General features: G+C 57.5%; 1 protein-coding gene and 1 long non-coding RNA gene across 2 annotated transcripts; both read left to right on the forward strand.

The window, feature by feature from the left end:
• The first annotated feature begins 16 nt into the window (after positions 1-16).
• On the forward strand, positions 17-2,815 carry MSRB1 (methionine sulfoxide reductase B1). The gene is made up of 4 exons (XM_083800207.1): positions 17-172; positions 534-676; positions 780-894; positions 1,489-2,815. Exons 1-4 carry the CDS (start codon positions 118-120, stop codon positions 1,518-1,520), a joined length of 345 nt encoding a protein of 114 aa, XP_083656333.1. The 5' UTR covers positions 17-117; the 3' UTR covers positions 1,521-2,815.
• Positions 2,816-4,484: 1,669 nt separating this feature from the next.
• Positions 4,485-8,541, forward strand: LOC310882066. Its single transcript, XR_014572795.1, has 2 exons — positions 4,485-6,174; positions 8,193-8,541. It is a non-coding gene; the product is annotated as an uncharacterized lncRNA (long non-coding RNA).
• Positions 8,542-16,159: the final 7,618 nt, after the last annotated feature.

The following is a 16,159-nucleotide window of genomic DNA, read 5'->3' on the forward strand; positions in this document are numbered from 1 at the left end:
GGCGGGGCGGTGGGCGGGGCACCGGGAGGGGCGTGGTCAGGGGGCGTGGTCAGGGGGCGGGGCAGTGGGTGTGGCAGTGGGCGGGGCGGCGGGCGGGGCGGCGGAGGGGGTTCCGCCATGTCGTTCTGCGCCTTCCTGGGGGGCGAGGCGTTCCGCGACCACTTCGAGCCGGGTGAGCGCGGCCGGGGGCGACCCGGGGGGCTGGGGGGAGGCTGGAGGGGTCGGGGGGAGGCTGGAGGGGTCGGGGGGGCCGCATGTAAAGGGATTCGGGGGGGTACGGCGCGGCCGGGGGGCTCCCATCCTGCGGGGCTGGGCCCGGGGAGGTCCCGCTTCGGGTCGGGGGGAGGCTGGAGGGTCCGGGGGTGCTGGGCCGGGGGTGAGCCCAAAGCTCCCTCTCGGTGCCCGGCCCTGTGCTGTCGGCTGCACCGAGGGGTAGAGCCCAAGTGCGCGGGTGTCCCGGGGCAGCTGACACGGCCCCGGGGCTGCTCGGGGGTCTCAGCGCTGAGCCCCCCCCCTGCCATCCACCCCCCCAGGCATCTACGCGTGCGCCCGGTGCGGCTACGAGCTGTTCTCCAGCCGCGCCAAGTACGAGCACTCCTCGCCCTGGCCGGCCTTCACCGAGACCATCCACGAGGACAGCGTGGCCAAGCGCAAGGAGCGCCCCGGGGCCTTCAAGGTAACGGTTACGAAACTCTCGGGAAGGGGCAAAAAAAGCCCCTTTCTCATAGCAGGGCCCGTGCTGAGAAGGGCCCCTTGTGACCCCCTCCCTGTGTTGCCAGGTGTCCTGTGGCAAGTGCGGCAACGGGCTGGGCCACGAGTTCCTCAATGATGGGCCCAAGAGGGGGCAGTCCCGTTTCTGAATATTCAGCAGCTCGCTGAAATTTATCCCGAAAGGTAAGGGCTGCGCCTCACCGGGCTGGCTCTGTCCTCATGGTTATTTGGGGGCCGCTGCCAGCCTGGCTGCACGGTGAGGGATGTGGTAAGCCCGGAGCCACCCAGGCCCCCAGCAAATCCCACACGCCTCAGCCTGGTCTGTGGGTGGCTCTCTGGGGGCTCTCTGAACTTGCACGGTGGAACGTGGGGCGTGCTGGAAGTGCCCCAGGTCCCCGTGTGTCAGGGGAGCAGCTGAACCGTGGAGGCTTTCTGCTGGCGGTGCAGAGCCAGGGCAGGATGGCGCTGAGCTTGCTGGCTCGCTCCCCACAGTAGTCACGTGTGAGGTCTGAACGTTGCCTCTACTTTATGGTAGGGGAAGGCCAGTTCTTCTTTCTCCTGTGGTTATTGTGTAGTTTGCTTCCCCAATGTCAGAAAAAGGCTTTGGGAGGCTGTGTCTGACCTCGGGGCAGCACCCCAGCCGTGTCTTGCTGTTCTGATTATCCGACTGCGATGCTTGTGAAGCACGAGCTGTGTGTAGCAAAGTAAATATAAACTGGGCTGGGGGGTCTGGAGGAAGACATAAGGGCTCTGATTTCTTTCCACCCCCTCTTCCAGGCAAAGCGGACAAGGACCCAAAGGAGAAGTAAGCGAGCTGCTCTACACGACATGCTGCTGGGGGCTGATCCTGTGTTCACATCTTGGGGTGCACTGGGAGCAAGAGGCCCCCCGACAAAGCTCCTGGTTCCCCCGGGCCGGCTCCATGCTCCGAGGCGTTCCCATTCTGGGTGCTGGGAGGGAGCTGGGAGGGGAGGGGGGGCTGTGGCTGCACTGCACTTGCTGGGGGCCGGGTTGTATGACCCGTGCCTGAGGTTATTTTGCACAGATTGAGCTGAAGGCTGCAGCTCTTCATTTTACCTTCCCTTTCCCCCTCCCCGACCATCTCTTCCCCCAGACATCCCTGCCTCTGCCAGCAGCTGCCGCTGAGTCCTTTCTGCTTTGCCCACCGCAGCAGCACGCGTGCCTGCAGCCCTACTCCGCTGGGGCAGTTCTGCTGGTCACCAGCAGAGCCGGGGCTGCCTCAGCGCCGTGGCCAAGACGGGCAGGCTCTGCCTTGCCACCGCTGCCACCCAGAGCCGCTCCGCTGACATCTCGGGGGGGCGGCGCTGGATTAGTGGGGAGCAGAGCCTGGGTTAATCTCTGGTGCTATTCTGGGCTGGGATCATGGTATGAATTGCCCTCTGTAAACCCTTCCAGGATGCTGGGGCAAGGATGTTCTTATGACCCTGCTGGACAACACCCAGGTGTTTTACCCCTTGACCCACCTTGCAGGCAGCAGCGGTGGTTCTGCATTTGCTGTGTCCTCTGGGCCTGGCTCTGGCTCTGCCTCGCGGCAGACCTGTTATTACTGTGTTGTAACCCTCGTGGTGTTAACGGTTCCTCCTTGCTTTACGCTGCTGTAAGGGAGGCCAGAACCAGGCTCACTGACTGCACCTTGCACAACTCAGGCTTTAGGAGTCACGTTTGCGTTCTCTCTGCACTCAGAAGGGCTCTGACACTGATTTCTCTTTAATTCAGGGTCTGATTCGTGGCCTTCCCTCACTGTCCCACTTTGCTCACTGCCCAGAAACCAAATCCTCCTCTTTGGAATCGATACAGCAGGGTTTCTGGGCACAGCAAACCTTTGACCCATGGGTCTAGTGGTGTAACTGGTGCAGCACGTGAGCAGGGTGGTGCAGCCACGCCGCAGCGTTACGGTTCGGCTGCGCTCAGGGCACTTTGGGGGCTTTTATCCACGTGCTTTGTGCCTCCTCAGGCCTCTTGGGCTAGAGGGAACGGCACCGGCCACAAGTGCAATGTGCCAGCTCGTTCCCTGGAGCTCACTGCTCATCTCGTACCTCTTCGAACACTGAAAATAAACCATTGATTCACTGTGTCAGAGAAATAGCCTTCTTATTTTGTCCTTTAAAAGCATTTCTGCTGGTGCCTGGGGAGCCCACCCTAGGCTTCCTCTCTGGGGGATTTCTTGGAGGTGGTCCCAAGGATGGGGAGGCTCTGGGTAAGGCAGGCCCGGGACACGAGCGAAGCACGGACACGTGTGGGCAGAGCTTGGCCCCTCTGGAGGCCTGGCAGCGACCTGGGAGTGGGTTGCCCCCGGTGTCCCAGGGGTGCAGGGCTGGTGGCCGAGGTGCAGCACGGAGCAGCCGGGCAGCCGGCCTGCTGCGGGGTCCGCAGCTGGGGTGTGCCCCCTGAGGCCGGGGTGGGTTTGTGTCTTACCCTGGGTTTTGGGTGGGAGGATGCGGATGCATTGGAAGTCTTTGGGCTTTGTGAGGGTCAAAACTTTAACCGGGGAAGGTTTTCTTTATCCTTAAATCACAATTTCAGCTCAACTGCAGACGCTTTTAGGCTGTTTCAGCGTGTTCTTGGTAAATCATGGCCTCTGGCAGGGAGTTCTGGGAAGAAGGGGTGAGTTTTAGCAGTGTCTCAGCAGTTTCCCTGTAAGAAGCCATACGTGAGGCTGGAAGCCACAGTTGTTGGTGGCAGCTCTGCTGTCCCCGGCTCCCCAAAGGTCCCTTCCCGGCTTCATGGAGGCCGAAGGCTGAGCTGGGCTTTGCTGGACCCCTTGTCCCCCCCCCGGTGCTGCCTCCTGCCCGGTTGTCCCCAGGCGGACCCAGCGCCTGACCGGCTCCATTACACTAATTGCTAATGAGATCCCGGCCTGAGTTCCAAGCCACTTTTCAGCTAATTAATCCCCCCGATCCGCTGCTGTGCCTTCAGCCTGGTGCCCCCGAGGCAGGGCTGGGGCCTTCTCGCAGCGCCCAGGTGCCACCGGGAGGGGACGGGGGGGGGACACCCCCCTGCAATTCGGATTGCCGGCAATTCGGATTGCCTGCAGTTCGGGGCGCGGCCGCGGGAGGGTGCCCGCGGTGTTCCCAAGGCTCTGCTGAAGGCTGGCTCCAGGCCCGGCGGCTTCCCCCGGGGCCTCCCGCGGGGCGCGGGGCGCGAGCAGAGGGCGGCGGCGCGTTCCCCTCCGGCAAGCAGGAGGAAAGCCGCCCCGGGCCGAAAGGGGGAAAAGGGGGGGGGGGGGGGAGGAGAAAAAGGGAAAAAAGGGGAAAAAAGGGGAAAAAAGGGGAAAAGGGGAAAAAGGGGAAAAAGGAGAAAAAGGAGAAAAAGGAAGGGGAAAAAAGGGGAAAAAAGGAGAAAAAAGGAGAAAAAAGGGGAAAAAAGGAGAAAAAAGGGGAAAAAAGGGGAAAAAGGAGAAAAAGAAAGGGGGAAAAAGGGGAAAAAGGAGAAAAAAGGAGAAAAAGAAAGGGGAAAAAAGGGAAAAAATGGGAAAAAAGGGGAAAAAGGGGGAAAGGGAGAAAAAAGGAAAAAGGGGGAAAAAGGGGGAAAGGGAGAAAAAAGGAAAAAGGGGGAAAAAGGGGGAAAGGGAGAAAAAAGGAAAAAAGGGGAAAAAGGGGGAAGGGGGAAAAAGGGAAAAAAGGGGAAAAAGGGAGAAAAGAGAAAAAAAGGGGAAAAAGGGGAAAAAGGGAGAAAGAAAAAAAGGGGAAAAAGGGGAAAAAGGGAGAAAGAAAAAAAGGGGAAAAAGGGGAAAAAGGGAGAAAAAAAAAGGGGAAAAAGGGGAAAAAGGGAGAAAAGAGAAAAAAAGGGGAAAAAGGGGAAAAAGGGAGAAAAGAGAAAAAAAGGGGAAAAAGGGGAAAAAGGGAGAAAAGAGAAAAAAAGGGGAAAAGGGGAAAAAATAAAAAAAGGAAAAAATGGGGAAAAAAGGAGAAAAATGGGAAAAAAGGAAAAAAAGGGAAAACATGGAAAAAAAGGGAAAAAGGGGGGAAGGGAAAAAAGGGAAAAAGCGTGGGAAAGGAAAAAAGGGAAAAAAGGGAAAAAGGGGGGGGAAGGAAAAAAAGAGGAGAAAAGGGGGGAAAAATAATAAATAAATAAATAATAAATAAATAAATAAATAAATAAATAAAAAGCCCAGGATGCCCTCCCGGGGATGAGATGCTTTCCCGACCCCTGGCTGGAGCTGCTGATGCCACAGAGCCTGTCAGGGGAGGCTCGAAGGCTTCAGGCACGGTGCTGTGGGTGCAGGACGCGGCCCACCAGGGACAGGTTCCCCCCAGGCCTCCCCACCTCCTCCGGGCACCGCGGGTCCCCCGGCCCCGCAGCGAGGGGATCAGCGCCGGCCGTCCCTGCCTGCACGGCTGGCCTGGAGCAGCCCTTCCCCCGCCATTAATCCTAATTTTATTATTGCGCTAATGTCAATTCTGGCTTAATAAGAAGATTTTGCTTAGTTGGGCAAAAGAGGCCCCGTATTGGCGACGTGGGTTTAATGACATAAAGGGCTCTGAAGGCAGAAATTGAATTACGTTAGCAGGCCGACGTAAACTTCCCTGGTTGTTTAAAAAATCATTAATTTCCTCCCCCGTAGCCTCCAGCTGACCTCGCTTTTTAATTTTTTAATTTTTTTATTTGCATGACATGAGGTGGACTTGCCTCTTTGACCCTCCTCAGCGTGGCTCCGGTGGAAAGCCGAGCGGCCAGGGCACAGCGAGATTCAGATTAATTCTCCTAATAAAGACGACAAGCCCTATAGAAATTACGTTACGCGAGGAAAAAGAAGATGACCTGGAGGCATTAGGAAGCTCTAATTACCGTTATTCTTTCGAGCAAGTGCCACAGGAAGAACAAGGAGGCTGCCCAGGGAGCCCTCCACCTGCAACGGGTTTCTTTTACCTTAAATTTTCAGTTTTATTTCAATTTGGCCACTACCAGGTGAAGGGGCTCAGTGCTGCTGAGGGGGCCAAGGCCGGGTTCGGGTTGCCCCTGCAATCCTGACCCTTTGCAGGGTCCCAGCCCACTGGGTACCGCGCTCTGCAGGCACTTAGGAACACCACTTCATTTAAAAGGAATTGTTCCAATTCCTTGCGGGGCCGTAAAACTGCAGCGAGGGCTGGAGCTGGTTTGGTGTCAACTGCAGAAAATAAAGTTATGGGAAATTAAAAAAAAAAAAAACAAACCCACGCACCCCGCTGGTTTCCCTGGCACGCAGGGGGCCGTAAGGAGCCAAGGTGCCCCCCCAGCTCGCCTGCCAGCGCCCATCCCAAGAGCACACCTGTCAATAGGGCACATCCAGCAACAGCTGGGGAAAATTAAAGGCTTATTTCACTTCGTTTGCCGATAATAACTTCATCTATCTTTATTCCGGGCTGCCTCCCACCCGGCAGCCGTCGCTCGCCTGGTGGGAGGGAATCGCTGACCTATTTCGTGGAGTTTGCTTAATCCCAGTGAACCTTCCCAAGCCACGAGGTGAGGAAATTTGTTTTCAGTTTGCGGCGCTCGTTAATTAGGGAGATAATGACTGGAAACACTCGGAGCGAGTCTGAGCTCGACGGAAAAATGTTTAGCCCAAGGAAAATTTAAATCATTTTTTCTTCTTCCCTGGCTGCTGAGATCTGACTTTTTAAGGCAATTAGCGAGTGTTTATTTGTTAATCAGCCATACTTATACGCTTGCTTTGGGGTCTTATCTCACGCTCCCAAGTGCACATCGCTGCTAATCATAATCCGCATTTTTGATGTGTGAAATACCTGTCCCGGGATGCTGCGCGTGCTGCTGGCTGTGCCAGGATGCGGCGATGGGGCTGCCGCTCATCCTGCCCGGTCCTGTGCCTCCGCCTCTGCTTGCTTCTCCCCACGGAGCACCCAAAGATCCCTGGGCTCCCTCCGCATCCCAAGCGCATCCCGGTTTCTCGGGGGTGCCTTTCCCCACATGGGTCTCCCCCAGAGTCTGCCCGGGCTGTGCCACATCCCTCCCGGCTCACAGCGGGGCCGTGGGGGTGCAGGGGAGCTGTGGGCATCCTGTGCCCCCGCATGGAGCTGCCGGAGGAACCCTCCCCAAGGCGCCCAGCAAAGCTGCTCTGGGGTGCGCCAGCATCGCTCCAGCACTGCTGGGGGGAGCTTGGAGCAAACCTTCCCCTTCTGCAGGGTCCGGCACAGCCCCACGGCCGCCGCTTTCAGCAGCAGATCCCAAGCCCCCCAGTGACCTCGGCCCACTGAGAAATTTGACTTTTGCCTGAAAACGTGAAGGCAGCCACGCTCGTGCCGCTTTGCGGGGCACGCCGGACATCGGCGGCACTGGGGACCCATGGAGACACGTTGGACGTAGCAGGACAGGATTTGGGTGTCCCACCGGGGGGCACAGGGCTCCCGTGGCATTTCAGGTGCCCCGGCTGTGCCGTGCCCCGGCTGTGCCGTGCCCCAGAGCCAGCGATGCCCACGCCGGGCTCTCCCCTCTGCCCGGCCATGCGGCGTGCGCTTCTAAGCGCTGCGCTTCACTGTCTGCGGTAATGATTTGTTGCTTGTAAAACCACCGTGATTAACTACAGTTTAGCCTCCTAGTTTCATGTCTTATCATGTTTCATCTCACACAAAAGACATTTACAGTCTATTTTCAACTTCAAAGCAAATGCTTCTTGCGTGAGCATTAAGGAAGGCAAATATTTAAGCAGAACCTGCATGGTATTAGCGTCTCTTGATGTTCCCTGCTGAGCGAGGATTGATGGCTGCCTGAAAAGGCAGGTTTTTCCTATTGTTTTATGCACCAGTGATTAATATTTCACGTTCCCACTGTTACATATTTGCTGGCTGGCACTGGCCTACCCTGACAGTGCTTTCTCCGTGTTTTACATGTCTAGCTTTTATGCACTTCAATATAGGAAGTGTGACTCTTGGCAGGGTCCTTGGGTCTTATTGAAGCCTCCTGACCAAGCTTTTCGAATTACTTTCATCTTGATGGCATTAGGCTGATAGCATGTTTCCTTTTCCCCCTGGTATCTCTGTCCTGTCAGTTTGTGGTGCTCTGCCCCAGCTTTGGGGGTTGCTGTGGGATGGGGACAGCAGCATCTCTCCCTTCCTGGCCGTGTGCCGCCTTTCCCTGGCAGGGACATCGGGGACGGCACTGGGGCAGGGCTGTGCCACCCTGCAGGGGTTTGCAGGGCTTGCACTGGACTCACCAACACTTTTGCATTGTGCAATCAAGCCCACAGAAAAAAAGAAAAAAAAAAAAGAAAAAAAACCACAAGTTCCTGGTCAACCTTGTCAAAGCAGCAGGAAAATAGCCCAGGACCAAATTCCTCTGCTTTGAACACGGTGGCACACTGGTGTGCATTTGTCTGAATGCAAAACATATTAAGACCAGGAACTGCGAGGGACGGCTCTGCTTATCATCTAGCTTGGAGTTAATATAATTCAATTAGTATGAACAGTAAATATAGCTCGTTTTAATTTAGATGGAGGGCTTGCTGCAGCTCTATCCTTTAATTTCAGGAGAGGGGAAGCTGTGGGAGGACTGCCAAGAATTTCTGCAAACCCCACATCATCTCCAGGGCCGCGGGCGCTTGCTCTGGGTGCAGGGGCCACCTCCGAGTGGGCGCCCATCGAGGGGTCTTCCCCCGGGCCGCTGGAATACGGAGGCAGTAAGCTGCACCAGCGTTGGATGCGAAATAGAGACTGGAAAGCCACCAGGAGGAATAAGCGGCGCAGGCTATTTAAAGAGGAAACGATCAGCTCGGGAGAGAGCTGCAGACATGTGTCTTCAGGGCTGTGCTGCGTTCTTAGGAGATTATTTTAAATGTGTGCATCTTTTCTGCATCACGGTCTATCTTTGTTCCCCCTCTGACGTCTTGAGTCGGGGATGGTATTTTATGGCCACGGCGGTGCCTGCCAGCAGCACGACAGTTCTGCTGGAAATTAACTTCTCCGAGCTTTAAAAACCTCGCAGCCATAAAATTCAAAGTAAGAGATCAAACCAGTTAAGCTCAGATTAATCTAAGCCACCGGCTCTGGCAGGCGCAGCATCTAGGCTCCGACGGGGGATGAAGTGCTCGGGAAGCGCTCGGCAGCGCCGGAGCAGGTGAGCTGCTGCCCTGCTTCTCGTAGCCACGTCCCGTGTCCGTCTGTCCGTCCGTCCCGGCACAGCATGCTCCCTGCTGCCCGTTCAGACGAGTTAACCCCGACCGTGGTGCTTCCTGCCCGCCCACCTCGGACGGTGGGGCAGAAATGGGGTGGCTGGCTCTTTTTTGAGCGGGGTCTGCCTTGAGCCGAGTGGGGCTTGTGGGCGCAGCGTGCACGCGAGTGTGCAAACGTGCACACGAGGCGAGGTCGGTGGTGGGTCAGGGGCTAATGAAGCTCATGAAATACATCCTCCTCTGCTCACTAGGCCAAGTGGAGTGTTTTCTATCATCCCTCCTGACATTACCGCATAACTTAGATTGCACTTAATTAAAATAGCTCATTTAACTGGTGGCTCCTCAGATGCAATGCTGGAGGTTGTCCGCTCTTCCTGCGCAGCCCCCGCGCAGCGCGGAGGTGCAATAAGCGGGCACGGCACGATGCACTGCTTCTGCTCCGCCACGCTGTAAGGAAGGAACTGCTGCAAACGGCATCTGGGGGGCAATGAAAATGCAAAAATCCAATCCCCAGGCCCGTGATTGGTATCGATCCTGGGTAACTGCAGCTTGCTCTGCATGGGAGCAGCTGCCCAGGAAGGCGCGCAGCCCTGTGCCCCCATCCCATCCAGGGTGCAGGTTTTAGCTGGGTTTAGATGAACATCTCTGCCTGGGTATAGATGAAACAGAGGAAAGTAATGAGAAGCTGTAATTTGCCAATACATGCTGAAGGGCGAGACAGGTCGTGTCTTCAATTACAGCTGCTCACGTGCGTGAGTCGCCAAAATATGCAAGGTATTCGTTTAATTTCTCCATTTGAGGCCAGCACGGTATCCTGATACTTATCAAAACAGAGGTTTGGATGTATGCTCTGGGGAGGAAACTTACTCTTGCAGACAGCCCACGTCAAGCCAAGACACCACTTAAACCTTCACAACTGTGCCTAGATTGAACCTGTATGTGGGCATGGGCTGGTCTCCTGGCGCGGGATCGTTTTTACCTGGTGTTGTGCAGGATCTGAATTTCTCCTTTGCACAGCAGCAGAGATAAGTGCTTCCCGATCCCTTTCCCCAAGGCAGGGCAGTGCCCGTGGGAGCTGTGGCCACCCTACGCTTGGCTTCCACCGGGCTCAGGAGTTTTTCCCCGGCTGTCCCCGGTGCCTGGGGATGGGGCTGGGGCTGGCGCCCGTCCTTGCCCCAGCGCTGTGGCTGCGCTGTCCCTGGGGAGACGTGGCAGAGCCACACCGGTGCCCTGCTGGCAGCTCTGGCTTCAGGGCTCCAGCCCACTGGGAAGGGTAAATGACTGCAGAGCCATAAAGAAGTCTGTAAAATTAGCGGCTAATTAGCAGTGACTGTGGTGTGCGCTGCCACGCTGCCGCTCCCTACGAGGGCGGTGCGCGTTGCACAGCTCTGCTCCCCAGACTGAGGCATTTGCATGTGCCTGTAGCCCAGAGCTACCAGTCTGTAATTGCAAAATTAGGACAAAACAAGTGATTTGTTGCTACAAATGATAGGAGCAAACAGAAACACCTCCCATCAGCGCTCTCGCAAGGCTGACATCTGCCTCCAGCCGCCTCCTGTTTCCATAGCTCTGGTCTGCGGGAGGTGACGGGGCGCGCAGCAGGAGCAGGGCTGTCCCCCGGGCAGGATGGGCGCTGCTTGTTCCAGGTGTCTGCAGAGATCAGCAAGGGTTTGGGTTCCTCTGCTCCCTGCGTGGAGCACAGCGTGCAGGGATGGATGGGGGGGCTGGAAGTGGAGCTGGGGGCGGTGATGCGCCACGTGGTCCCCAGCCACATGTGGTCCCCTGCCGTGTTGTCCCCTGCTGCCACAGCCCCAGTAAAGGCTCTCACTGCCTCTGGGCTGCTGCTGGAGGTGCTGGCTGGGTATCGGGCTTGTGTCGGGGGATTTGCAGGGTCGGTGCTTTCCCTTCCCTCTGCTTTGCCTGCAGGCAGCCCCGAGCCAGGCAGCCACGGAGGCGAGTCGAACCGAGCACCGCAAAGCATTTGCCATAGAATCTGAAGAATTTGGAGTGAAACCCCCAAAGAAATTAAGCACAGATGGGTTACAGGGGAAAAAAGAAACCCGAATTCCTCCTGCCGCTCGGTGCTGCCTCCAGCACAGCCGCTCGTCCCCGCTGCGGCTCCGTGCTGGCCCTGGGACCGGACAGGCACCGTGCCGGGGTCACCGGCTCCTCCACTGGGGACGGTGCCAGGTGGCTCCCGGGGTGCCCTACAGCAGCCGGGGCTGTCGCTGCTTCCCCAGCCCCACGGGAGCCATCCGGAGCCCCACGCCTCTGCGCATCCGCTTCCCGCCGTCCCTCCCCGCCCTCCTGCCCACACTCTGTGCATTTTCCACCCCAAGCCCCCTGCGGCACGCCATTTCCTGGTGTCTGAACGCAGGGCCAGGCAGCCACAGCTGTCCCCGCAGCAACGTGCTGCGTGCTGGTGGGCCCCTGGGTGCCAGCAGGATGGTTTGTCACCTGGAGGGGCGAGGACTGCCCCGCAGGGACTGCAGGTTCCCATCCCGCAGGTTCCCATCCCGCAGGGACTGCAGGTTCCCATCCCGCAGGTTCCCATCCCGCAGCCACACAGGGACTCCCTCCCCAAAGCATTGGCCCTCCAGAGCAGCAAAGCACGGGAGGAAAATACGTGACAAGAATTAATCTTTCTTGTCCAATTAACAGCACAAGGAGAGGCCCTGGGGGTGCAGCTGAAGCAAGGTGCAAGGGGTGCTGGCGATCCCAGCCCCACACCAGCATTTTTGGGCCGTAATTACCGGGATCTGGGGCTTTCTGCTTGAGCTGGCGTGCTGCTGGGTGCTCCCCATGCTCCCACACCTGCCTGCTGCCTTCAGCTCCTCACATAGTTCCGACGCACCATTAGGGTTTTCTTTTACAGCAAGCTCAACGCTGTTGATTGTGTTAATGGGTAGAAATGAGGTCGAATTGTTCCTCTGTGTAAAATCCATTGGCAGAATAGCAGCGGCTTGGCTGCGAAGCTCGAGCTGTGGACGGTCACGACCTGATCCACTGTGGCTTCGTTGTGTGCTCACCAACGGAGCAAAGCTCCTCCGGCGAGATGTGCCGCCAGGAGGAAGGGGCAGAGGAGGAAGGGCCAGGCCGTGGGGTATTTTTTCTTCTCTGAAGGTGCTGTGGATAATTGCCGTTGTGTCGGGCTGACGTTATTACGGTGCGTTCGGTACGTTCCCATGTGCGGAGCGGCGTTAAACGACATCCAGATGAAGCGAGCGCCGGTGCAGGCTGGGAGCGGGGCCGGGCCGGAGGAAGGAGGAGTGTGCGCGGATGCGGCCCTCCAGATGCAAACAATAAGGCCAACGGATCTTGATTTCATCTGTCAAGTAATTGGGCTGGAAGTCTGTGCATGCTAATGACTCCACATCAAGCGGCTTGGTGTTCAGATGTGACCCATCCCACTCCGCGGGGAGCGCGGGGGGCTGCAGCCTGCGGTGGCCGTGATGAATAACCCCCAGATGTTATCCCATAGGGTAAGCGAGCCCCACACGTATGTTGTTAATAATGCCAAAGATCTGAGGTTAAAAATGACCAGGGGGCATCCACATGAGCCCGGGGATGGCGGCTCCCACGGGCTGGCCCTGCTGCGGGGGCGGCCGAGAGGGGCTGGGGCTTGGCCCCGTGCCGGGGCTCCCCGCTCTGGGGTGCCCTCTGGTCCCTGCAGTGCTCGGGCAGGTCAGTGCTACCCTGTGGGCGCTGCTGTTGATGCCTGGGGAGAAGAACTGTCCCTCTGCCCCAGGGTTTAGGGATCATTGGGTCTGTTCCCACCCAACACCTTGAAATCTCCATCCACCTCCCACTGCATAGTGATATGGAGCACGGAGATTCTGCAGAGGCCTTGGAGATGGCTCCTTCTTGCCTGTCCAGTGACCATCCCAGTGGTGTTTTGAGTTTGATTTCACTGCTCTGGGATGCCTTGGAGCCAGCTGCGATGCTGAGCTGGATGATCCCCTGCACCACTGCTTGCTCAGCCCTGGGTCATAGGGCTGGTATCAGAGCTGAGCAAAGACCTCACCAGCTCACCAGGCAGCTCACCCCTGCCCTGGGCTGTGTGTCCCATCTGTCCTGCTCTCTGGCCCCGTTCTGGCAGCCCGGGATGCAGAAGCAGCACGGGGACATGCTGCTCCCAGTGTTGGGCTGCTCTGGTCCCCTCCTGGTGCTGCTGCAGGGACCCAGCCCCAGGCGCAGGAGAGGGGGTGCCGGCCAGCCGTGTGTCCGGACTTCTTCCCATGGTGTGATGCTAAAACCCACTGCCAGCATTTCAGATTTTAGGTTCTCTTGTATTTTTTTAGCCATGCTCAGGAGGTGAGAGTGGGGTGATGGGGGAGACTCAGGGCAGGGCCGTGCATGGCTGTGTGCTGCAGGGAGGGTGGCGGTGCAGCCGCTGGCCTTTTTGCACCCACGGGCTGCATTGTGCCATCAGCCGCAGGCAGTAACGAGCTGCTCAGGGATGCTCCTGCACCCCCTCCAACGTGAGCCCCTCCTCAGGGGAGCACCCAGATATTCGGGTAACACTTTGCAGCCTGCCATGGGATACTGGTCGATACCAGGAGCCCACACAGGGCGATGCTGTTCCAGCGGTCCCGTGCTCCCGCGGGTGCCTGCGGAGCGGAGCCCCCCTGCTGCCCCCACTCGCTCACTCCGACGAGCCTCAGGTTACCGGCAGCTCCAGCCCGGCTCCATTTCTCCCAGACGCGCCAGGGCCCGGGTGATTTCCCTGAAAGCTCCTGTCGTCGGCCCGGCTCCAGACAAAGCCCCGCTCCTTCCCAGCGGGGCCGCGAAGCGCCGCGCGCTAACCTGCGTCGCGGGGAGGGGAGAGGGGGCCTGTGGGGTCAGGCAGCACATGTGGGTGCCTGCGCTATAGGAACCAGATGCCCACTGTCACCAGGAAAGGGGATCCTCGCCGAGAGGCTTTTGTCTCTGAACAGAGCCTTTTCCAAGCCTTTTCTCGCCACGTGTGAGGTGGGAGGGGGCCGGGCACCGGAGGCACGATCCAAACGCTACTGAGGCGCGCAGGCAGGCGCACGCAATCCCCCAGCACCTGCACTTTATTGGTGTGAAAGGTATTGCAGCCCGGGGCAGCGGGAGCGCAGGCGTACCCTGCGCCCTCTTTTATTTGGAGCCTTTCCAGCCCTCCCCCCCGCCGATTGCTCCAGCATGTGCGCTGCAGATGAGGAGAGACGCACGGCACCGTCCCTCGCCCACCGGGCAGGGCAGGGCAGTCCACGGGGACCCGTGTCCTCTGCACCCAGCGGGCAGCAGGGCTCCCTGCCATGCCTCTCCGTTAGCTTCTTGTCACTCCCAGGTGACACCCAAAATGTTACCAGCGAGGTGGGTCCCTGGGTGCCCACCCGGAGCTCTCCCCTTGGCTCATGGCTCAGGCACCACCCGCCGACTGCCCGGGCTTTGATTTCTGCAGCTGCAATTCCGGATGCGCATGATGCATGTGGCTATTGAGGGGAACGAGGGTATGAGATCGTTGTGTTCATTACCTGATTCATTAGGTGTTCATTAGCTGTTCTTAATGGTAAAGCATTTTGCTGTCGTAGGGGGTTTACAGAATTAAGGCTGGAATAGGCGATGAAAACGAACAAAGAGAACGCGTTGCCCGCGTGCAGGGCTTAAACACTCTTGAGGTGGCTTCTTGGGAAAAGGGCTCTGTATTGCCAGGGGCTAAAAGCGGGGGCTAAAAGTCAGGTTTCTGACCCAAAGTTTCAGTTGGCTTCTTCTGCTACTACTGAAAAACTACCAAAGTTTAGGTTTTCTCAAATTAAGCTCTGCAATCTGTGTTGCCCGTAGTGTTTTGCTGGGTCTGGGGGTGCAACCGCCAGGGTTTAATGCAGTGGTTACTGCTGCCTCCCCCTTCACCATGCTGTTTTTTTGCCCGTCTCCAAAGGCTGCACACGTGTACCCCAGAACGACACCTGGGAGGCTGCCTGCCCCCTCGCTGGCAGCGGGGAATCCTTCCAACGCTGCTTTTTCTCCTCGATGCATTTGAGACATTTCTTTAAAGCTTCATGTTTCGTTATGGCTCGGCTCTGCTCCAGATGTTGCCGTTGTTGGTCCCACACCTTCCTCTCTGTTTGGCCACTGAAAATTTGGCTGAATTAGAGCCAAATGAAAGCTACCCCCCACCTGGGCAAGGAATTAGCAGCGGGCATGCCAGAGTTTCATAGACTCGTAAAATGTGGCCATCTGCACCTTGTGACACTTTGTTTCAAGACGAACAGCAAAACAACCCCCACTGCAACGTTTATTTATTTAATTATTTATTTTTCAAAAAAGAGGAAACTTGTGAACTGATTTGCTTGAAAAAAGCCGTTTTCCCGCAGAGGCTGGGCACAGCGGTGTGGGGCTCACCAGCTGGGGCTTGGCGTGAGCAAACTTTGCTTGACGGAGAGCAGCTCTGTGCGCTCGCGGGCTGATTTTGCAGGTGGTGAGGGCACAGTCCTCCACCTCTACCACCCAAAACCGCAAGCTTTGCTGGTATTTTATGGCACGGAGGTGCCCGGATGGGATCCAGCCCTCCCATCCTGCCCAAGTTGCTTCCAGAAGTGGTGGGTTTGGGGCTGCCTGGAGCCAAATTCTTGCTGCATCTCCCCCCTGACCAAAAGGGGTGATGCCGGAGGTGCAGACCTGCGACGAGCTCCGGGTGCTGAAACACCCGGCAGAAGGAGTACCTGTGCTCGTGTGCAGATCGATGGCTGCTGAGAGCCTTCTTTGGGATGCTTCCAAGCACATTAGAGATACATCTATCTGGCATGTAATTAACTCTAAATGAGATCGGCAATGAACACATAATTATGGTTCCACTGAGTTATTAAGCTCATAAAGAGCAGGTAAGCAGTTGTCGAGATACCCCCGGCCAGTCAGCAGCCGCTCGCCGTGCGGGCTGACGCTGCAGACAGGCAGAAATAACGGCGGGGGGATGAGGGGGGCTGCTAACAAGGGGCTGACAGTGGGGTCTGAGCCTGACCCTGTGCCAGCCTCGCTTCGTCTGGGAGAGGCAGAGGCACCACGGGCTCTCCCACAAGTTGTGGCTCTGGGAGACCCGTGGGGACTTTGCTGCCTTCCCAGCACCAAGCCCGCCTTGTCCCTGGGCTGTCTGGGCTGTAGATGCCCCGTGATGCCCCACCAGGGTCCCCAGGCACCGTACTGAAGGTCCCACTACATCTCTGGGCTGCAGCTGGATGCGCTCCCGCGCCATCAGCTTTGGCTACAGCAGTATTTCCCCTGCAAATACAGTGATATTTCATGGTCTGGCTACGTGGCGTCTTCAGGAGGTGACTTTCTCAGCTGGAAATGGCCTTTTGTCAG

This window comes from Anser anser (genome assembly GCF_964211835.1).
Source record: "Anser anser genome assembly, chromosome: 15".
Classification (NCBI taxonomy): Eukaryota; Metazoa; Chordata; class Aves; order Anseriformes; family Anatidae; genus Anser; species Anser anser.